Source organism: Poecilia formosa, unplaced genomic scaffold (assembly GCF_000485575.1).
Source record: "Poecilia formosa unplaced genomic scaffold, Poecilia_formosa-5.1.2 Scaffold172, whole genome shotgun sequence".
In the NCBI taxonomy this organism is placed as follows: domain Eukaryota; kingdom Metazoa; phylum Chordata; class Actinopteri; order Cyprinodontiformes; family Poeciliidae; genus Poecilia; species Poecilia formosa.
In genome coordinates, this window is record NW_006800111.1 from 324,799 (window position 1) to 345,373 (window position 20,575).

Sequence of the window (20,575 nt, forward strand, 5' to 3'; positions counted from 1 at the left end):
CTGTAAAGCTTTTTTCTCCTTGGTGAGTTTGGCAATGATTTCGTCCAATGCAGCCATCTCCTCTGTCAGGTTCTTGACCTATAGGCCAAAAGGTTTTCAGTGTGAACCAATGGTATTTGAGAGCATGATGTGTTTTGGTGTAGTGGTTAGTCTTTATGGTACCTTGTTCTCTGTAGCGTGTTTCTCTTTCTCCACCTTTGCCAGAGTTAGCTCTAAGTCATCAATATCCGTCTTTAACTCAGAGCATTCATCCTCCAACTTCCTCTTCTTTGCAGTCAGTTCAGCATTCATCTCCTCCTCGTCCTCCAGTCTTTCTGTCAGTTCCTTGATTTTTGCTTCCAGTTGAATCTTACTCTTGATCAGGCCCTCACATCGTTCCTCAGCATCAGACAGATTATCTTGCTCCTTTTATCAAAATAAATTAACATGTTTTACAGAATGGTTATAATAAGCTGTGTTAAAACATTAAAAATCACAGTTTCAACATACAGTTTGGACTTGGAGCTGCAGGTCGTTCTTCTCTTGGAGAAGAGAGACCATTTTCTCCTCTAGTTCCTTCCTACGGGCTTCGGATTTTGCATAAGCCTCTTTGAGTTTGGTAAACTCCTCCTTCATGTTGGCCATCTCTTTCTCAGTCTCAGCTGATTTTAACAGAGGTTTGATCTTGAAGTATAACTTCATCCAGGGCCAATTCTTGACCCCCATGAAGGCGCGGATGTTCCACTGAATCACAAGTAGTGCGTCCCTGTGTGCAACATTTTGTATTAAAGCAGTTGTGAAACTGTCACAATTTTATATTGCAATGTATCTCTTTTATACCCCATATTATTTGTTTCCCACTTTCTTAAAATAAGTTATAACATTGCCAGTCCTTTTAAATTAGTTTATTTAAAATTAACATATGTACTAGATATTAATTACCTGCGTTCTACAATCTTCTGGAATTCTATTCTTGCAAGAACTCCCCTGGATCTTGCCTGGATCCTCGTTATAATGAGAGCCAGACGGTCATCTCTCATCTCCTCCAGCAGACCAAGGAGCCCAGCTTTGAAGAACACCTAGTTTATTTAAACATGATACTTAGGCATGTGTGGGAGTGTTCATGTGTAAGATTCTGGCTCATTTAAACTTTCTACGTGTGTGATTTAGATGTCATCTCAATATCAGATCTAAATATAAAACAAAAATAATAAATTATTTTAACTGACTGGCATGTACAGAGATCTGACAAATGTTTATACAACATAGATTTACTTACCTTGGTGTGACCCAATTTGTACTGGTTGTGATCGATATCTAGGGAACCTAGAAGCTTCTCTGAAGCCTTCTTGTTATCGATGAACTGTCCCTCAGGTATGGCACTTGGGTTTAAGATGCGGTATCTATAACAAAAGTAAAAGATCGCGTGTAATGTCTTTGGAATAAAATGCTCAAATTCAACTGCCACTCATATTTTCAGGTTTGTTAAATGGTATTCAAAAATTTTGTAAAACCCAATGAACTCCAATTCAACAATAGAATCTATGAACAAAGATATACTCAAGGGATATAAACAGTCTAGGACACAGTCTAGGACGAATAAAAGCTGGAAAAGAGGCTTTTTTAGGTCCTTTCATTTTGAAGCAACATGTACTTAAACTTTTTTGTAGACTAGTGTCTTTTGTAATCAACTAACCCAAGAAGAAATGTTTGATTTATGTAAATTATGTTCAAAATGCAATATTTGTAACAAATACATCCAAACATAGTCATTTTTGTTCTTTAGCATTTCTATATTTGACTTCTAATCAACAGGAAACCTCTGCTTGAAGTCTCCATAGAGGATCCTGTTGGGGAAGCCCTTCCTGCAGATCCTGATGCCTTCCAGCACACCGTTACAGCGCAGCTGGTGCATCACCAGAGGATTCTCCATGGCCCCAGGAGTCTTGGTCTCGTTGGGGATGATGCAGCGTACAAAGTGGGGGTGGGTAGACCTCAGGTTGGTCATCAACTTATTCAGNCTGTCAGTTCCTTGATTTTTGCTTCCAGTTGAATCTTACTCTTGATCAGGCCCTCACATCGTTCCTCAGCATCAGACAGATTATCTTGCTCCTTTAATCAAAAGAAATTAACATGTTTTACAGAATGGTTATAAAAAGCTGTGTTAAAACATTAAAAATCACAGTTTCAACATACAGTTTGGACTTGGAGCTGCAGGTCATTCTTCTCTTGGAGAAGAGAGACCATTTTCTCCTCTAGTTCCTTCCTACGAGCTTCTGATTTTGCATAAGCCTCTTTGAGTTTGGTAAACTCCTCCTTCATGTTGGCCATCTCCTTCTCAGTCTCAGCTGATTTTAACAGAGGTTTGATCTTGAAGTACAACTTCATCCAAGGCCAATTCTTGACCCCCATGAAGGCGCGGATGTTCCACTGAATCACAAGTAGTGCGTCCCTGTGTGTATTGGAAGTTGTATATTATAAGTAAACTTGATGACTGAATTGTGTCAATAACATTGTTCCTTTTATTTATATTACTATTATTATTATTATTATTATTATTATTATTGGGGTAATTGACCTTCGTTCCACAATCTTTTGGAATTCAATTCGAGCCAGAAGACCTCGTGAGCGAGCTTGGATGCCAGTGATAATTAATGCCAGCCGATCATCTCGCATCTCCTCTAGCTGACCCAGAAGTCCAGCCTTGAAGAACACCTTTTAATAGATACAACAAGGTTTAATCCCTGATCTAAGCAATGCATAGACTTCATAATCTGTTAATGTTCGACCTACTTTGGTGTGCCCAAGTTTGTACTGGTTGTGGTCTATATCCAAAGACCCCAACAATTTCTCAGCAGCTTTTTTGTTGTCAATGAATTGACCCTCAGGAATGGCATTGGGGTTTAAAATGCGATATCTTAAACAAAACAGTGTGTCAGCGTCAAATCTTTTGAATTAGATTTTTAATTTCCCTTCATCAAAAACAACAAACCTCTGCTTGAAGTCTCCATAGAGGATCCTGTTGGGGAAGCCTTTCCTACAGATCCTGATGCCTTCCAGCACACCATTACAGCGCAGCTGGTGCATCACCAGAGGGTTCTCCATGGCCCCAGGAGTCTTGGTCTCGTTGGGGATGATGCAGCGTACAAAGTGGGGGTGGGTAGACCTCAGGTTGGTCATCAACTTATTCAGGTTCTCCTGAAAGCACATGTTTATTGTCAATGGATGTCTCACAGCCAAGTAGACTTTGTCTTTTCGATGTTTTATGACTGTTAAAAATAATCTTACCCTGTGCAGGGCAGATACAGTTTGGAAAGATGAACCTTTCTTTTTAGTTCCACCCTTGCCTTTTCCTCCAGATTCCTGAACTAAAAGTTATTAACACAGTATTAAATAGAAGAAACAATCCAAACCATATGTAGATTTATTGTTTTCAAATAACACAGTTGAAATAAATCAAAAAGAAATAACGCATGGATTAAAGATGCATATTTCTGGTCTAACGTTCATTCAGTATTTTCTCCATGTCATACTAATTACCTACCCACCCATTGTTTAAATTGGTGATCTCCATAGCAACCTATAATGTTCATGCTGAAACAGAGAAACAAATATGCTAACAGCTACTACTGCCTAGCCATTTATCAACAGTTAAGAAGACTTTATTTCTTGGCTTTAAACTTCTTTAATAATTTATTTGACACCACATCTCCATATTTTAGCACCATGAATGATGATGAATCAAACTATCATGCTCACATATATTTGGGTGTCTAGTTGAGTTAATATTATTTAGTTAGATTAGTTAGTTATCGTTTAATAATTTGGGTTTGTCTGATGGAATTCTGCGTGAACAGTCAGATGACAAATATGCTTCACATTTGAATTTGATTCATTATGAAGACCTTAGCAAGCAAAATGGAACCAAAAAACCTTACCTGTTCTTATATAAAGGGGCATCTACCATGTCCCCTTATTTAATAATAAGATATGTTTTAAAAGGAGTAACTCATACCTGATTAAATACATACCTGAATCGGCTCCTGCATAGTTTGCAAACAGAATACCAAGCAGTTTGAGTGTAGACTTCTGGTACAGCCCAACAACGGTCTCATTCAGAGGATCCTTGTTCTTCACCAGCCAGTTGTTGATATTATAATCAACAGTTCCAGCATAGTGGACCAGGGCAAAATGGGCCTCTGGTTTGCCTTTGATAACTCTAGGCTTCTGGAAGTTGTTTGATTTCCCCAGATGATTGTCATAAAGCTTAGCTTTAAATGTAGCATCAGAGGCTTTGGGAAACATGCACTCCTCTTCAAGGATGGACATGATACCCATGGGCTAAATAGAACAGAAATACCAAAATTAAAATTTCACCAGAAAAAACATGAGAATTTATGATAAATCTAGCTGAAAATAAACAATAAAATATCACCTTTTCAATCAGGTCAATACAGGCCTGCAGATCCATACCAAAGTCAATGAACTCCCACTCTATTCCCTCTTTCTTGTACTCTTCCTGCTCCAGCACAAACATGTGGTGGTTGAAAAACTGTTGCAGTTTTTCATTTGTGAAGTTGATGCACAGCTGCTCGAAGGTGTTGAACTAAAAAAGAAAACATATCTTTGTTTCATTTAGATTACTTTTATAGATCCGTTTATTATTTGCAAATAAGATAACTTACATCAAAGATCTCAAACCCAGCAATGTCCAGCACTCCAATGAAGTACTGACGAGGCTGCTTGGTGTCAAGAGACTGATTAATTCTCATGACCATCCACAGGAACATCTTCTCATAAACCGACTTAGAAAGTGCACCAATAGCATAGTACACCTTAACAAGGAAATGATGAAGAACGCTGTTAAAACCTACCAATATATTGCATATAAATCTAAATACACTGAAAGTTCTTTGTACTTACCTGGGCAACATTTTGTCCCTTGGTGACCCACTCATTCCCCACTTTGACCCTTGGGTGACAGAGACCTTTGATTAGGTCAGCAGAGTTCAGGCCCATCAGATATGCAACTTTGTCAGCATCTAGTGAAGTACAAAGAACATGATTTATGTGTATACAAATACACATATCCATTGAGTAATTGTAGATTGTTTTTGAATGCAAATTTTATCCAACTAAATTTGATTTCACCAGATCAAAAGGACTGTTGAACAAAGAGACTGGAACTTATTAATTTATTTTTGTAGTGTCTTGACTGAAGAAGTTAAGATGGTATAATCATAGTTCTCTCTTTTGGTGTTAATATTTATTTGTTTTGAACATTTTAAATGTCATTATCTATAATGCCCATATACTAAGATTGTTACCTTCAGTTCCATCTGCTTCTGCCTGCTCTTCTCTCTGCTTTTGCTTAAATTTCATGTTTCCAAAGTGCATGATGGCACCAGTCATTTTGTAAATACTGTTCTTCTCTTCTTGAGTAAAGCCCAGCACATCAAAGGCATCCTAATCACACGTAACATTTTGATATCCAGTTAGTTGTCATCAATTGTTTTTTTTTTTCTGTATGCTGTTTCTGCTAATATTTTAAAAAGTCAGCTCACATCAGTAGCCATCAGCTCCTCGGAGTCATTGATGGAAGCCACTGTTGTCTCTCCTTGGGAGATGAATGCGTAATCATAGGGGTTGTTGGTGATGAGTAGCATCTCTAGAAATTCAGGAAATACATTAATAGTAAAATGTTTTTTTTTAGGTAAATCCATTTAAAAATACAAAAACAGAAATCAGTTTGAGCAAAGTTCACACAATTACCCAGAAGTTCAGGCTTTGCCTGAGACAGGATCTGGTAGAAAATGTGATAATCCCTCTCAGCTTTAAGCTGGTAGGTGACACGTGACTTTTCCAGGAGATCTGTTGGGAAAATAATCTATTATTCTCGGCAGAAATGGGCCAACACAGCCTTGAAGTATGTAGTCATGGTACGTACAGGTTTCAATGTCAGCAGAGGCAAGCTTTCCTCTATTGTCAAAGTGGATTCGGATGAATTTACCCTAAAAGAAAAAGAGTTGTTGAATTTCTTGACTTTACCTGACGAATAATTATTTCCAGAACCAAAGTCACTTACAAATCTGGAGGAGTTGTCATTCCTGATGGTTTTGGCATTGCCAAAAGCCTCCAGAGCAGGGTTAGCCTGAATGATTTGATCCTCCAGGGTACCCTGATGAAATCGAACCATACCACAATATCCACTTTATGTAAACCGAGTAAAAGCTTTATATTTTTCCTGGGATTTAGAACAAGAAATTAAACACAAACCTTTTTTTCACTTGCAGCATCTTTTTTACCACCGGGCACAGCAGCAATGCTGGCAAAGTACTGAATGACACGCTTGGTGTTTACAGTCTTTCCAGCTCCAGATTCTCCGCTGTGTAAAAGACACAAGAAAAGTNCCCAGATGATTGTCATAAAGCTTAGCTTTAAATGTAGCATCAGAGGCTTTGGGAAACATGCACTCCTCTTCGAGGATGGACATGATTCCCATGGGCTGAAAGAGTAATGAAAGTGGTTTGAAACACAAATGACCTTTTACTTTCTCCATATATCTAATATTCTGATTCTCACCTTTTCAATCAGGTCAATACAGGCCTGCAGATCCATACCAAAGTCAATGAAAGTCCATTCAATCCCCTCTTTCTTGTACTCTTCCTGCTCCAGCACAAACATGTGGTGGTTGAAAAACTGTTGCAGTTTTTCATTGGTGAAGTTGATGCACAGCTGCTCGAAGGTGTTGAACTGGAAAGATATTGAGAGTAATTAAAACTGAACTCTTAGAATAAAAAACTCAACAAGTATGCGTTGATTCCTATCTAAACTCACATCAAAAATTTCAAACCCAGCAATGTCCAGCACTCCAATGAAGTATTGGCGAGGCTGCTTGGTGTCAAGAGACTGGTTAATTCTCACCACCATCCACAGGAACATCCTCTCATAAACTGCCTTAGACAGGGCTCCAACTGCATAATACACCTCAATAAGGACGTGGCAAAGACATTTGTTAAAACTAAGTAATGTATCACCAATGATACTCATAAAACATATATGTCTTTACCTGGGCAACATTTTGTCCCTTGGTGACCCACTCATTCCCCACTTTGACCCTTGGGTGACAGAGACCTTTGATGAGGTCAGCAGAGTTTAGGCCCATCAGATATGCTGCTTTGTCAGCATCTTTGGAGAATTAGTGACATCAGTATTATTTCAAGGTTACCATCATTGCTTGAGCATGGTAACACATATTGTGTCATTGACTGTAAACTGTTTAAAAATAGAAATATTTTACCTTCAGTGCCATCAGCCTCTGCCTGCTCCTCTCTCTGCTTGTTCTTAAACTTCATGTTGCCATGATGCATAATGGCCCCAGTTAGCTTGTACATACTGTTTTTTTCTTCTTGAGTGAATCCCAGCACATCAAAAGCTTCCTGAATAAGATATGTTACAGTGGTCAACTTTGTAGACACTTAGTGTTGTTGTTTTAAAAAAAGTTTGTGAGAATGCTCAGCTCACATCAGTAGCCATCAGCTCTTCAGAGTCATTGATGGAAGCCACTGTTGTCTCTCCTTGGGAGATGAACGCGTAATCATAGGGGTTGTTGGTGATGAGTAGCATCTCTACAATTACAGAATTAAAATATAATATCTGTAATGTCATACTTTAGAAAACATAATTGCTTTGAACATGTTACCTATACTCACCCAAAAGTTCAGGCTTTGCCTGAGACAGGATCTGGTAGAAAATGTGATAATCCCTCTCAGCTTTGAGCTGGTAGGTGACACGTGACTTTTCCAGGAGATCTGATGGGAAAATAATCTATTATTCTCGGCAGAAATGGGCCAGCACTGCCTTGAAGTATGTAGTCATGGTACGTACAGGTTTCAATATCAGCAGAGGCAAGCTTTCCTCTATTGTCAAAGTGGATTCGGATGAATTTACCCTAAAAGAAAAAGAGAGTTGTTGAATTCCTTGACTTTTTCTTAGAAATTACTAATTCAAGATCCACAGTCACTTACAAATCTGGAGGAGTTGTCATTCCTGATGGTTTTGGCATTGCCAAAAGCCTCCAGAGCCGGGTTAGCCTGAATGATTTGATCCTCCAGGGTACCCTGATGCCATCAAACAAACTCACAATTTCAGATTTAAAACAGAATAAACAGTTCACGTTGACATATGTGACATTGTGAATGCACTGCATTTTTCTGATGTAAAGTATAGCAATCTATATATGGTCTATATAAATGTAAATATTTATATTAGTTGTGGAACTTTATTAAAATTTTTAAGCGACTTAAATACGGGGTCTGTAATTAATAAATCAGAATTAATCGTATTTTAATCAAAAACTATGAATGGACAAAATAACTAACATTTTTAAATCAGAACCCCTTATGCTGCTAAATTATTGAATAAATAGATGCATAAGCTAAATAATAACAATATTTAATAATAACAGACATAATCTGCTATGTCTGTTATTTAAGTTATTCAAGCATCAGATTGGTGCAAAGTGCCATTGTACCTATTCAGCTTTCAAGTGTTTATGGAGTCCTTGGTCATTATTGTATAAAAAAAACAACTGTGTAGACTGTGAATGCTGACTTTAACATTGGGGACATCTGTGCTTGCAATATGTTGATCATTGAGATGATATTTTAGGCTCGAATAGTTTTGGTGATACGTCAGCTCCTTTTTGCACAACTTGCAGTCAACATCCTATCAAATTGTCTTTTGAAGCCAAAATTAACCTACATTGTATTGCACATAAAAAAGCAATTATTTGTATTAAAATATTGAACACATTAAAATCTGATTAATGAATTAAAATTAGTGCATTAATTCCTGGCCCCAATATATATATATTTTTTTATTTCAGTAATTTTAAGCTAGAGCTTTTTAGTTGCATTTTTAAACAAACCTTCTTTTCACTTGCAGCATCTTTCTTCCCAACTCCAGGCGCAGCAGCAATGCTGGCAAAGTACTGAATGACACGCTTGGTGTTTACAGTCTTTCCAGCTCCAGATTCTCCGCTGTGTAAAAGACACAAGAAAAGTTTCCTGCCAGGATCTACAACTTAGTACCACTATAGAAATATAAGGTTGCAGAGTGACTCACGTAATGAGGATTGACTGGTTTTCTCGATCTGTCAACAAGAATTTTTAGCAGTCAAGTCAAAATTACACTGTAATAAGGGATGTGTGCACAAAATAAGGGGTTTCTATACCTGCCAGCATGTACTGGTAGCCATTGTCAGAGATGGAGAAGATGTGAGGAGGAGCTTCACTCCTCTTCTTTCCTCTGTAGGCAACGACCACCTCTTGGTTGTAGACTGGCAGCCACTTGTAGGGGTTGACAGTCACACAGAACAGCCCAGAGTAGGTCTGCAGGTTAACAGGTAACAACAACATAAGATAGTGCCATACATGGCATTATTGAATATAGACTTCATTTCACCGCAATGTTAGTGTGTGCATTGAAGTTTAGCTTTCTTACATAGATCATCCATGCTGCGTAACGCTCTTTGAGGTTAAACAGCACAGCTGGCTCATGGAGGAAGGTGAACATGGCCATGTCTTCAATTTTATCAAACTTTGGCGGGTTCTGAGGATGTACATCACACTCCTTCACAGTGACAGTCTGTAAAAGAAAACAACAAAAACTTTGTTTTACATCTAAACTGAATCATCAGCATCATAATACCTTTATTCCAGACGCATAAGAAGGTCCATAGTAAAAAGATAAAACAAGATGGAAAAAAAATCAAAATAAGAATCAAACACCTCTATGGATTATTGATTGCACACATTTTAGTACTGAATATAAATTCACTTGCCTTTCCAAATTCTGTATTAGCAGTGACTTTGTCACCATCACGACTTTGGATGGTTGCTTTTACGTACTCAACCTCTGGGTCAGGTACGAAGCACTCTCTCTTCATGTCGAAGGGGCGAGTCTGGGCCTCCAGACGCTCCTTATCCGATTTCCTCAGAAAAGAAGCAGCAGCCCCAAACTCTGCCATGGCGGCATCACCCATGTTTCAGCCTTTAGAAAATAAAATATTGTCATCTACAGTGTAAAATGCTTTTTAAGGCATATTGCTATTACCCATGTGAGAACCAAGAAAAGAAATCATCAAAAATACTTGGACCTCAGCAATATTTAAATCTATTTTGAATATAATTAATAAAAATACAGATACAGATACAAAATACAAATCAGTGGCCAACTCTTTTTTAACAACATTTTTAGTAATTACCTTAACTTTTACAAACCCATAACTTTTTCCCCTAAAAAAAAGTTAATTGTAAATTTTGCAATAAGTGGGCTTGCAAAGAATATCTCCATATAAGCCTTGTATTGATTTTACTTAGTATTAGATTACTGTCACTAAAATTAATTGATTTTACCTGAGCTTTATTTCAGTCCCCTGGATATGTGAAATCTTGCTGCTCCACAAATAAAAGTGAGAACAAAAAAAGATCACAATTCTGCAAACATGTAAACAATAAGAGATTAGTTCTGCTTACAGACATTAATCACAGATGTGGTTTGAAATAATTTTTAAGCCTAGCCTACTGTGCTGCTGACCAGCCACAACAAAGCAGATTATTACTTGAGTAAATGTTCTTACCTCTTATTGTCAACCCTGTCAAGAGAATGATGGAACCAGTGACTCCCTTCGGGCTTTCTCTCCATTAATAAAGGTTGGAAGTCAACCAAATATGGGTATGAATATCAGAGAAATGGCATCCAGTTTGCTCGTCACAAAAGCATTCTCCAAACTAGGTTCAACCCAGTGCTGCTATTTGTTGCTCTCACCTTGAACAAAAGACTTGTATGCCAGAGTGGACATGACAAAGAAAGAAAGAGAGAGGCAGGAGGTGGGGAAGCAGCCTCTGACTGCTGATGCATTTTGTCTCTCCTAGTGACTTGCATGTGTCATTGTTAGGTATTTTTAAATGGTAATGAATGGGAAAGTTGTTTATTAATTTAAATGTATGTCTTGTTTAGGTTTTTCTGAATTTTTGTGTCTTAAAGGATATCTATTTGCTACTTAAACACCCATCTCTGACTAAAGACCAGAACGTTGCATGGACATTGGAATATTGTCTTTCTATTTGCAAGTTGAGAGAGATAAAACAAAGCAGAGCAACACAACTTGTGGGGCTTCAGACCTTTTCGGATCTTATATTCAATAATAGTTTCTTCAGTGATTGGTTATAAAATAGAGATGGAGAATAAAGAGCTGCAGCTGTCGTCTGCAAAGACACAAGACAAGGTCACAGTTGTGAGGTCTCTTTATTATCACTCAACACTACTTGTAGTTAAGTCTACAATAGGCATCCTCAGAGACAATACTGTCCCATTGAAGTTCATATTACATAAAGGGATACTGAACATGGTGATGCACTGTGTATCTCGTGAGTGGAGTGAGTCTCACTTTCTTCAAGTGAAGGACAAATGGTGTTTATTTCCAAATTGCCATTCCTGCTGTGGTTACCCTGGATGGGTGGAGCATTGTGATGCTGAGTTCCTATAAATACTTCGGTGTCTTAATTGATGACTCCCTTAAAGCCGAGACTGAAACTGGGTTTTTATTATCACAATATGCAATACTTTTCTTTCTATATAAAAAAAACAAGCAATTTGTTGCTGCCATTTTTTGTTTGACTATGATGACCTTTTGTATATGTGTGCGTCTGCCCAATGTCTTCACAAGAATGATGCAGCTTAACATCCTTACCATTTAGAGGAAACTGCAACACCTTGACTAATCATTGTGAGTTATATTTTCAGGTGGGAAGGCCTTCCTTGACTACCTGCAGACTCCATCATTGGTACACTTTAAGTACAAGGCAATTCTTGGTGTTCTTCCAATGTATCTGTGTTAAGTGACACACAGATACACACAAAAGAGCATCAAGCAATACTTTTTATGTACCAATGGTTGGTACTTGCTCTCTTTTTCGAATATTTTCACCAAACTCAGAAAAAAGGTATTTGCTTACCTACCTCCCACAACGTAGAACGATCTCCAACATGTCTTGCATCTTGACAGCTTGATTTCTCCGATCAAGTCAGAAAACAACAGCTTTCTCAAAAGTAGCTATTGTTTTCTGACGAACGTTATCAGCATTATAGCCTCTTGTGAATCATTAAAAATAAAATCGACAGTCAACCTTATAATTGAAAAATATTTTATTATCTTGATTTTTATTTCTGCTTCTTTTGAATGCATTTGCCTATTTAAATTGGAAATGATTTATTTATTTGTGACCTATAGGTTCAGGCGCGTACACAGAGAGGGCATTCGGAGACTGCCCTTGTGCTGCTCCTGTTGACATGGCATTGTTTTCTTCTCTTTATTCTTGAGCACAAAGATAACTTGTGAAATTCCTGCTGGCTGCCTTTGAGGGCTTGGTGGTTCAGAGGAGAGCTTGGGGACAGCTTGTGACGCAGGTTGTCAGGGCAGTTTTTTTTTTGTTTGTTTTATTGATCGGCAGCAACAGTTTATTATAAGTAACTAAAGGTACAAAACAGTATAATTTGCATGATATGTCATTTAAAGTGGGATGATTTATCTTTACAAATCAGATTATAAATTAATCCACATTTAGCCCAGTGTTAGAATTGTTTGCAAGTTTAAGTGTGAAAATGAATCAAGAAAGACAAGAAGAACAAAACTCACATATGAACTTGCCTTTATTTATGGCAAACGAAACCCTTGGTGTTCAGAATTTCTTGGTTAGACAGAATTTAGCCGAAACTGTGATGAAATCCTTGTGAAAACCTCTACCACAGTGGACATCACATCTTACTCCATCAGGCCATGTCCTGACTTGTCTTTGTACTTGGATTGTCATCTCTGTTACTTGTCCCTCAGTCTATTCCAGGCTCATGAAGAGAACACTTGTCCCTTCACTGAAGGTCTCATTCTCAGCTGTCCACAGCCTTTCTGTCTCTGACTTTTACAATCGCATGAGCATCCCAAAGGAAGGTGTGAGACACCTTGCACCACTTAAGTTGAGGAATCTGAGCCAACAAAGCTATTAGTAGTATTTGCTATTTGCTGTTGTGAAAGGTCACTTCTAAGGGGAGTTGATTGTTCTCGTCCTTGTCTTTGCCTCACTCATTTAGTCTATGGGCTTCTGACTGGACTCAACCTGAATTCTGAATGTGCTCGGATGCGGAAAAGAACCAACATATCATGAAATTATGGAAAGGTATTTATTTTTTATTTGTCTGATTACTAGTTTATATAGTTCATGCTAAATGTCACTTGAATATACTTTGCAGTCATTAAATCATGTGTTTTATTTTAATTTATGATTTTTTTGTATGTATTGAGAATGATCTTACAGGTGGGCAATTAAGCTCCTGTACTGTGACACAATTGGGCCTTGTCTGGCACTGAAGATGTGTGCTCCTCTGAGATAAAAAGCTTCATTAAGTAATACTAAGGTTAGTAGTTTAAATTTTTTTTGATATGACATTTATCCATGTTTATTTAGTCTACTAAGGTTGACAACAAAACATTTCACCTCAAACATAATTTATTTAGAAACTAATGAAATGTAAAAAATGAATGGGTAAACATTTTATAGTGATAATGAAACATATGCATGTAGACTAATTACTACATTTATTCCATTTCATTTCTTGCTCATAGTAGTGTTGGTTCACAGCCACTGTTGTCTGTTAATGCAAAAATCTGTGGTAATGCAAGATTAATAACACTACTCTAATTGTATACTAAAGTTAGAAACTACAAATACTTTTTTTTTTCTGTTAAAAAAATGTATGCAGCATATATACAACTTTGATGTCTAAAGTTGAAATAACCAGGAATTTAATTTCTAGTCTAAATACTCTTGTCCAACCCAGTGATCACATGTGACATTTGTAAAAGCACGCCAAATAAATCACTGGTCTCAATGAAGACAGATGAAATCTACAGTGGATTGTGTGTGTAATGCACTTTTTTTTTTTCATTATTTCATGCCAATCTGTTTCAGCTCAAATGAATAACTTCTAAAGTATTTAATGTACTTCTTGCTATAAATCTAAAAATATTTTGTAGAGTGGATTACTAACCTGCCTTCTACAACATCAGATCTATTAGTGGCTTTAACAACAGATAAATGAGGCAAATCTCCCCTCCTTAAAGGGAGCAGAGGTTTGCAGCCACAAACCATTACAGCAAAATCCCCAGAGTAGCAATTGCTAAACTGTTTTAAGTAGCTAAAGTTGCTAAACTAATAATTTGTTAATTTATAGGGCAAATCAGAGATTTAATCTAAAACCTGAGCAATTCTCCCAGTTTTCTACTATGGGTCAGCAAATATGTAAATTTTTATTTTCTTATGAAACTTGGATGATTGGTTTACTGTCATTAGTTTACTACTGGTATCTAAACTAATATTTCTCAATGTAATTTACAATTGTAATAATATAGTTTCTGGCAGTACTTGTTCAGAAAAAAAACATAGTAATACAAATAACCCACTGAAAGTAAATAAGTGCATTTATTTTTTTTTAAAAAAGGTGTACATTTTCAGGTATTTGCAGTCTTGCATGTTATATTCAATATTCTAATGGTACAATAATGTTCTATATTTAGTTTATCCAGTCAATCTGATTTATTGTATTATGCTCACAACTTTCTTGAATGTAATTATTTTCTTCTGTAAACCATCAAAACTGTAGGCAATAACAAGTCAAGAGGCTGTTTTAGATGCACGTTTGATTTATTCTACTCAACACGACAGCATGCTTAGGGAGGCACCATTAAATTAGCAACAGGTGTCTCGGACACTTTATTGTCTGGAGAAACTTTATTCTTCATCATGTCCTTTCTGAAAAAAAGAGAACACAGGATAAGTGTTGAGTGGTATTTAAACAAAGTAAGGAGCCATTGGAGTGGAAAACAGAAATTTACACACGTTATAAAAAGACACAGCCCTTTTTTTAATAATCCATTTGTTTAATAAAAAAAAAAGTAATGAGTAAGATCATTTTTGTAGGGATTTTTTTTTTACTTTGTTCAAATTCAGAAGTTTACCAACAATGATATTTTTTAGCATTTGGTAGAAATGTGAAATACTAACTTTGGCATTTCTATAAACTCTATAATTTGGGTCAGATATTTTGGGTGTCTTTCCACAAGTTTCTCTAAACAGTGTGATGCAACATTGGCCCATTACTCTTTACAGAACTGGTGTAACAGTTTCATAAAGCCAGATTGCTCCCAAACACCTTTTCAACTTAATGTTTTCTATGACACACAGATCATGGCTTTGTGATGACCACACCTTGATGCTATTGTTTTTTGCTAACTGGTAGCAAGTTTGGTTTATTATTCTTTTCACAGACCCATTTGTACTAAAAGCGTAACTTCCTTGCTGATGACTTGAGATGTTTCTTTAATGTGTGCTTTTGTTCTGGGGTTGATAAGCACATTTCACATCAAACACATTCATAACTGCGATACAGAACCTCTCTCTGTCTTGATTACTTAACATTTACTTAACATTTCTATTATGATTGTACTTGTATCAGATTGTTTGAACAAATGAATGTGGGTCTGAAGATTATATCATGGAATCAAATGAAATTTCAGATTGGTTGCTAACTATAAGTAATACACAATATTTCTTTGAGAGATTAAAACAACCATGGAGGTGTTGTTGTTGGGTTGTTTCAGTTCAAAAAGTCAGAAATTATTTCAACCAGGGATTGTCAAGGTCAAACGTTTTGGTGTTTTTGTTTTTTGGGTTGGACATGAAAGCATTTTTATGCACTGGACATCTTTAAAAACATCTTGGAAAAACAATTACCATTTTTGTCTACATACAAACCTTTGACCCAACATCACGGCTCTTGGCTCGTAACTTGTTGACTTGAGACTCTGCGATATCGGCTCTCTCTTCAGCCTCGTCCAACTCATGTTGAAGCTTGCGGAACTTGGTGAGGTTGCTGTTGGCCTGTTCCTCCTGTTGGAAAAGCATCACATATTCCAGATAAGTATATGGCAATGTTATGTAATGATTCTTTTTTGAAAGAGCCATACTTACAGCTACTTCTGCAGATTTCTTATAGGATTTCACTTTGAGCTGAAGCTTGTCCACCAAGTCTTGGAGACGTGCCAGATTTTTACGGTCCTCTTCAGTCTAGGTTTAATGAAATAAGATGAAAGGACATTGGAAAAATACTTTTTTAGTTTATGAAAACTACTAAAGAACATTCTAGATGAATAGCTACCTGATAGGTAAGTTCCTTGATGCGTCTCTCGTACTTTCTCACTCCTTTTATTGCATCACTGGATTTTTTCTGTTCACTTTCCACCTCATTTTCAAGCTCCCTGACCTACAGATTCCACAGCAAAAGTCATTAAACATCATATTGGTTGAGATTTAGAAAACATTTGATTTGCTTGCGCAAACACTTTGTCTCGATGAGCCTTCCTCTACTCACCCTGGCCTCCAGCTTCTGGACCTGCTTCTTGCCTCCCTTCATGGCGATCTGTTCAGCTTCATCCAGACGGTGCTGCAGATCTTTGATGGTCTGCTCCATGTTCTTNGATTTCCTCAGAAAAGAAGCAGCAGCCCCAAACTCTGCCATGGCAGCATCACCCATGTTTCAACCTGGTTTAAAAAGTAGCCTTCTTTATATTGTCAAAATTATCTTAAAATGTCACTGTTGAATGTTTCCAGAAGGACTTATTAAGACGGCAATCTTATTCTCTGACAGGATTAAAAATTGGATATCATATGTCAAGTCACAGTTTTAAAACTGATTAGTAATTTGAATTTATGATTATTTATTGCTGTCAGATCAGTATTTTTTATTTTTTTTAAATATTAGAAAATGCTCATTTTTAATTGCTTGGCTTGTTTTGAAACTAGGAGTCAATAAGGAAAGTTGCTTCTAAAAACAATAATACAACTTAAATTTTAATTTCTAATTCATCTAATATAACAAAAAAAGTATTTCAATCATATTGTCATCAATATTTTTCATTATACAATAAAAATCCTTTTGTAGCCAAAGCTGGTTTTTACCGTGGGTGGGTTAAGCTCCAAAAGAAGATCAGAATCAGTCAGAACTTCTGCTCAAATCAGATAAAAAAACAAAACAAAAAACAAATCAATTCATGCTATTAAAAAACACCATTTGCCATTCCAAATGAAAGATTTGGCATTTATTTGAAGTTTTAACTAGGTTAAGAATTAAATTGTACCAAATAATGTTAACAATGTTTATCTTACCTTTATCTCTTAATCTGTAAGCACAGAAAATGCTCAGTGCCGTGCCGGACAGAAGCCGTATCTCCTTAAATAAAGCCTGTTGATCCACCAAATATGGCATAAATATTTGGATAAAGATTGCACATTAAAAAAACGTTGTCCTAATTGGGCAGAATGGTCTGCGGCTATTTGTTGCTGTAACCTTGTGTCAAACAAGGCGAGGACAATACATGGTACAATGAAAGGGGAGGGCAAGAGGTGGGGATCAGGGACAGGGTTGATATCAAGTGACTCCTAATTTAATCATGTTAAATCATATTTCATTTCTTCATGCCTTAATTGTAGATTTATTGATAGTTTAATTAAAATGTTTTTATTTTGGAGTATAATTATGTTATAAATAATATAAATAATTTCTAAGATGCATTTAAATGGAATGTTTGCATGTTTTATCTTAATCTAGTTTGTCTTTGTTTAAACCCGAAATCTAAATGTTTTGCTAATTTCTATTGGAAAAAAATATGAGAATTTATATCAAGTGTCTCTTTAAATTCACAAATTTTTGAATAACAAAATGCTTACAACTGTGAAAGTGGACTAAAATCAAGGAACTCCACTACTTTTCCTGTCTGTATTAGTGTGCTGAGTAGGTGTGTTTAAAATCTCACACAGAAGAATGATGGACAAGGAGGGTTAATGACAAAGATTAAGACCAATTTGTTCCTGAAACAATGTTTGTGGAAGAGATCTTGACTTGTTGGCCTTGTTAAGATTCCTAATCTAAAAGATAAACTTCAGCAAAGTGGGGGTAGAGAGGCATCCAAAGTCACTGCTGAGACAATGAAGAATTGCAGCTGTCATTTAGTGAAACCTATGGTCAGAGACTTAAATTATCACTCACCACTGTTCTGCCCCACAAGGTCTACGCCCTTTGTCTCATTGTATCATGGCATTGTTCCCTCTCCTTTGGCCTTGTGGACAAAGATAACCCTGTCAAATTCTTGTCTAGATTTTTCCTCTATGACTGTGAAGGACAGCCTTTTAGGGCAGTGATAAAGTTGAACTTTATGTCATGATAGATGTGAGGAAGCAGGTGCACTGCACTCAGACTTAGTTAATTTAAACAGTAAATATTTCTTGTTGATTTCCCTCACAATTGGTGGGATTGACCTAAAAAGTAGTCACATAATACAGCCTTCTTGTGTTTTGAATACAGGATATGATTTTGTATGTTACATTATTTTTTGAAAGAATAAATTTACTAACTATTGCTTTTTGTTTTCCAAAAGAGATAATACATTTCTGCTGTTAAAGTAGCACAAATTAATTGAATTGCATATGTGGAGTTTAATTGATGTGGAAAAGGAAGAAGTAAGACGCTTAATGTACTTTGAATTTACATCAGAACTGAGACATAAATACAAACTGTTTTTGTTTTTGGCCTTTTCAAATGAGGATCCTTTCACCTGTTCAAGTTGATAGCATTATTTAAAACGTTTTGAAAGATAGAAATCTTCTAACTCCATTACACTTAGTTCTGTGTTGAAGTGTGATGCTTTGCGATGCATCTGTTAACAATGCAAGCGTCTTTAAGAATTTGATTTCATATTATTGGATTATCATTCTCAGCTGTTTCCATCCCATTGGAAATGTTAACTCATGTCACCCCACTGACTTTCATTCCAGCTTCAATCTATAACTCCTCTTAGGTGGGTCCAATTGTTCCTAGGCTGAAACAACAAATGGTGTCACCTCAAAATGCAGCTGGTTTTAATATCTGCCTCAGTCCTTGAGCCTTTGTAAACATCGCTGTCCTATGTATTAAGCAATTAACAAACTAAAGCTTGTAATACGATTGTAACAACATCTAAATGCTACTATGGACTCAGGGGGACATTTAAGCAAACATTATAGAGATTTGTATAGCATGGATGACAGGATTCTTTTGTTGTCCTGTAATCTCTCTGTAGGTTTTGAAAATCTTTGGAGGACGGAGCCATGTGAGATACAGATCAAGTATTTGGTGCCAGCTTGCTTCCATCTTCTACCTCACTTCTTCATATGCTGACAGTCTCTCTGTGCCACTTTGTGCAGAACCCAAAGGAAGGTAAGCTGAAATGTACCAATAATGCTACTTTAGTTCAGTTTTTTTAGCATGTGTGCATGCTTTAAGTTTAATATTTTATTTATTATTAAGGTGATGTTCCCAACTAAAAATCTGTTTCCCAAAACAAAAATGTAGCTTATTGTTTACTAACTTGTTGCAGTAGCAGTAGTGATTATTATGTTTGATTGGATGTTGCATTGTGAGTCTTTGTTTTAACGTTAAAAATACACCACTATTTAATTAGCTTTTAAATAATTGACATACACTCATACATTTTGAGAAATATAAATAGCTGAGTTAGAAGAGCATTACTTTGATTGTTTTACTGCAAGTGTTTTTCATTATTTTACCAGCATCATGAAGTAATATGGATGGATTGATGTACATTCCCTTTATGCTAAAATTTAATGCCTGAGAATGCTACTATATATATATTTGCATTACAACAAGACTTATTTAAAATTTGTTAGTGTTTAATCTCTTTATAAATAAAATTATTGGATTTGTTTCCATTCAGAGTCCAGCTGAATGATATGTATGTGTGTTACAGTACGTCTAGTTGTCGCAAAGATTTTCTGATCCATATGTCTGCAGCAGGCGAAATCAGCATTCTATGAACATGCTGTACTGTATAAATGTAAAATGTTTTCAGTGCAAAATAAATTGATCAAATGTTTGGGGTTTTTTAAGGACGTATTCACCACCTTAGATTCTTGTATTGTCTTCGACTGGTTTAACGTCGAAGACGCCCCTTTTCTCTGTGAATGTAAACATTACTGCTATGCAGGGGGATAAAACAAAGTGAAGTTACATCCCCAACTCACCATGGCTTTCATTTGCCCCTGTGCTACTAACACCCCAGAGCTTCTTCATATTGCTCTCATAAATGATGTACACACCTGCAGACATGGTAAAAACAAAATACCCCCTCTCAAATCAAGAGTTTTAATTCCTAGATATCCTATTTTACCAGGTTCTGAAGCTACATTAATCTTGTATAAAGTGTACAAGAACACACTTCACATAATTTTAAACAAAGAAAAAAAGAACAAAGTTTGTAACAAACACAAAGTACACTCCCAATTCTTTAGATACATATAATTACCCCTAAAATTTAAAGGGACATTTATCTTTTTCCCAAGACTTTTTGGGCTCTTTATTTAACAGTAAATGTGTGCTTAATACTAATTAAATACTTTGCCGTTTTTGGGGGGGAAGTGTGTTTGGGGGA

General features: G+C 36.4%; 2 protein-coding genes across 2 annotated transcripts in view; both read right to left on the reverse strand.

Moving 5' to 3' along the window:
• Positions 1 to 10,728, reverse strand: part of LOC103147022 (myosin-7-like) — a 15,521-nt gene extending 4,793 nt beyond the window's left edge. The window contains exons 1-28 of the mRNA XM_016677994.1: positions 10,622 to 10,728; positions 10,398 to 10,436; positions 9,824 to 10,032; positions 9,484 to 9,627; positions 9,215 to 9,371; positions 9,106 to 9,133; positions 8,909 to 9,020; positions 8,007 to 8,099; positions 7,867 to 7,930; positions 7,692 to 7,790; positions 7,504 to 7,607; positions 7,280 to 7,418; positions 4,903 to 5,021; positions 4,665 to 4,814; positions 4,415 to 4,585; positions 4,011 to 4,320; positions 3,268 to 3,347; positions 2,972 to 3,177; positions 2,773 to 2,896; positions 2,558 to 2,694; positions 2,176 to 2,431; positions 2,006 to 2,091; positions 1,800 to 1,973; positions 1,259 to 1,382; positions 922 to 1,058; positions 490 to 745; positions 163 to 405; positions 6 to 78 (exon numbers count right to left, since the gene is read on the reverse strand). Coding sequence (XP_016533480.1) covers positions 6 to 78; positions 163 to 405; positions 490 to 745; positions 922 to 1,058; positions 1,259 to 1,382; positions 1,800 to 1,973; positions 2,006 to 2,091; positions 2,176 to 2,431; positions 2,558 to 2,694; positions 2,773 to 2,896; positions 2,972 to 3,177; positions 3,268 to 3,347; positions 4,011 to 4,320; positions 4,415 to 4,585; positions 4,665 to 4,814; positions 4,903 to 5,021; positions 7,280 to 7,418; positions 7,504 to 7,607; positions 7,692 to 7,790; positions 7,867 to 7,930; positions 8,007 to 8,099; positions 8,909 to 9,020; positions 9,106 to 9,133; positions 9,215 to 9,371; positions 9,484 to 9,627; positions 9,824 to 10,024 — 3,787 coding nt within the window. The 5' untranslated portion in view covers positions 10,025 to 10,032; positions 10,398 to 10,436; positions 10,622 to 10,728. The remainder of the gene's footprint in view (positions 1 to 5; positions 79 to 162; positions 406 to 489; positions 746 to 921; positions 1,059 to 1,258; positions 1,383 to 1,799; positions 1,974 to 2,005; positions 2,092 to 2,175; positions 2,432 to 2,557; positions 2,695 to 2,772; positions 2,897 to 2,971; positions 3,178 to 3,267; positions 3,348 to 4,010; positions 4,321 to 4,414; positions 4,586 to 4,664; positions 4,815 to 4,902; positions 5,022 to 7,279; positions 7,419 to 7,503; positions 7,608 to 7,691; positions 7,791 to 7,866; positions 7,931 to 8,006; positions 8,100 to 8,908; positions 9,021 to 9,105; positions 9,134 to 9,214; positions 9,372 to 9,483; positions 9,628 to 9,823; positions 10,033 to 10,397; positions 10,437 to 10,621) is intronic.
• A 3,774-nt stretch (positions 10,729 to 14,502) lies between these two features.
• Positions 14,503 to 16,567, reverse strand: LOC103147023 (myosin-7-like). The gene is made up of 5 exons (XM_007565164.2): positions 16,465 to 16,567; positions 16,252 to 16,356; positions 16,065 to 16,160; positions 15,849 to 15,983; positions 14,503 to 14,846 (listed from the first exon to the last, which is right to left on the reverse strand). Exons 1-5 carry the CDS (start codon positions 16,561 to 16,563, stop codon positions 14,826 to 14,828), a joined length of 456 nt encoding a protein of 151 aa, XP_007565226.2. The 5' UTR covers positions 16,564 to 16,567; the 3' UTR covers positions 14,503 to 14,825.
• Positions 16,568 to 20,575: the final 4,008 nt, after the last annotated feature.

What these genes read in the sequence shown, in the direction of transcription:
- LOC103147023 (XM_007565164.2), bottom strand. Translation starts at nt 16,563, where the DNA reads ATGGAGCAGACCATCAAAGATCTGCAGCACCGTCTGGATGAAGCTGAA. An exon ending in TCAAGGAACTTACCTATCAG is followed by an intron (nt 16,161 to 16,251) that starts GTAGCTATTCAT and finishes CATTAAACCTAG; the next exon opens with ACTGAAGAGGACCGTAAAAA. An exon ending in GCCGTGATGTTGGGTCAAAG is followed by an intron (nt 14,847 to 15,848) that starts GTTTGTATGTAG and finishes TCTTTTTTTCAG; the next exon opens with AAAGGACATGATGAAGAATA.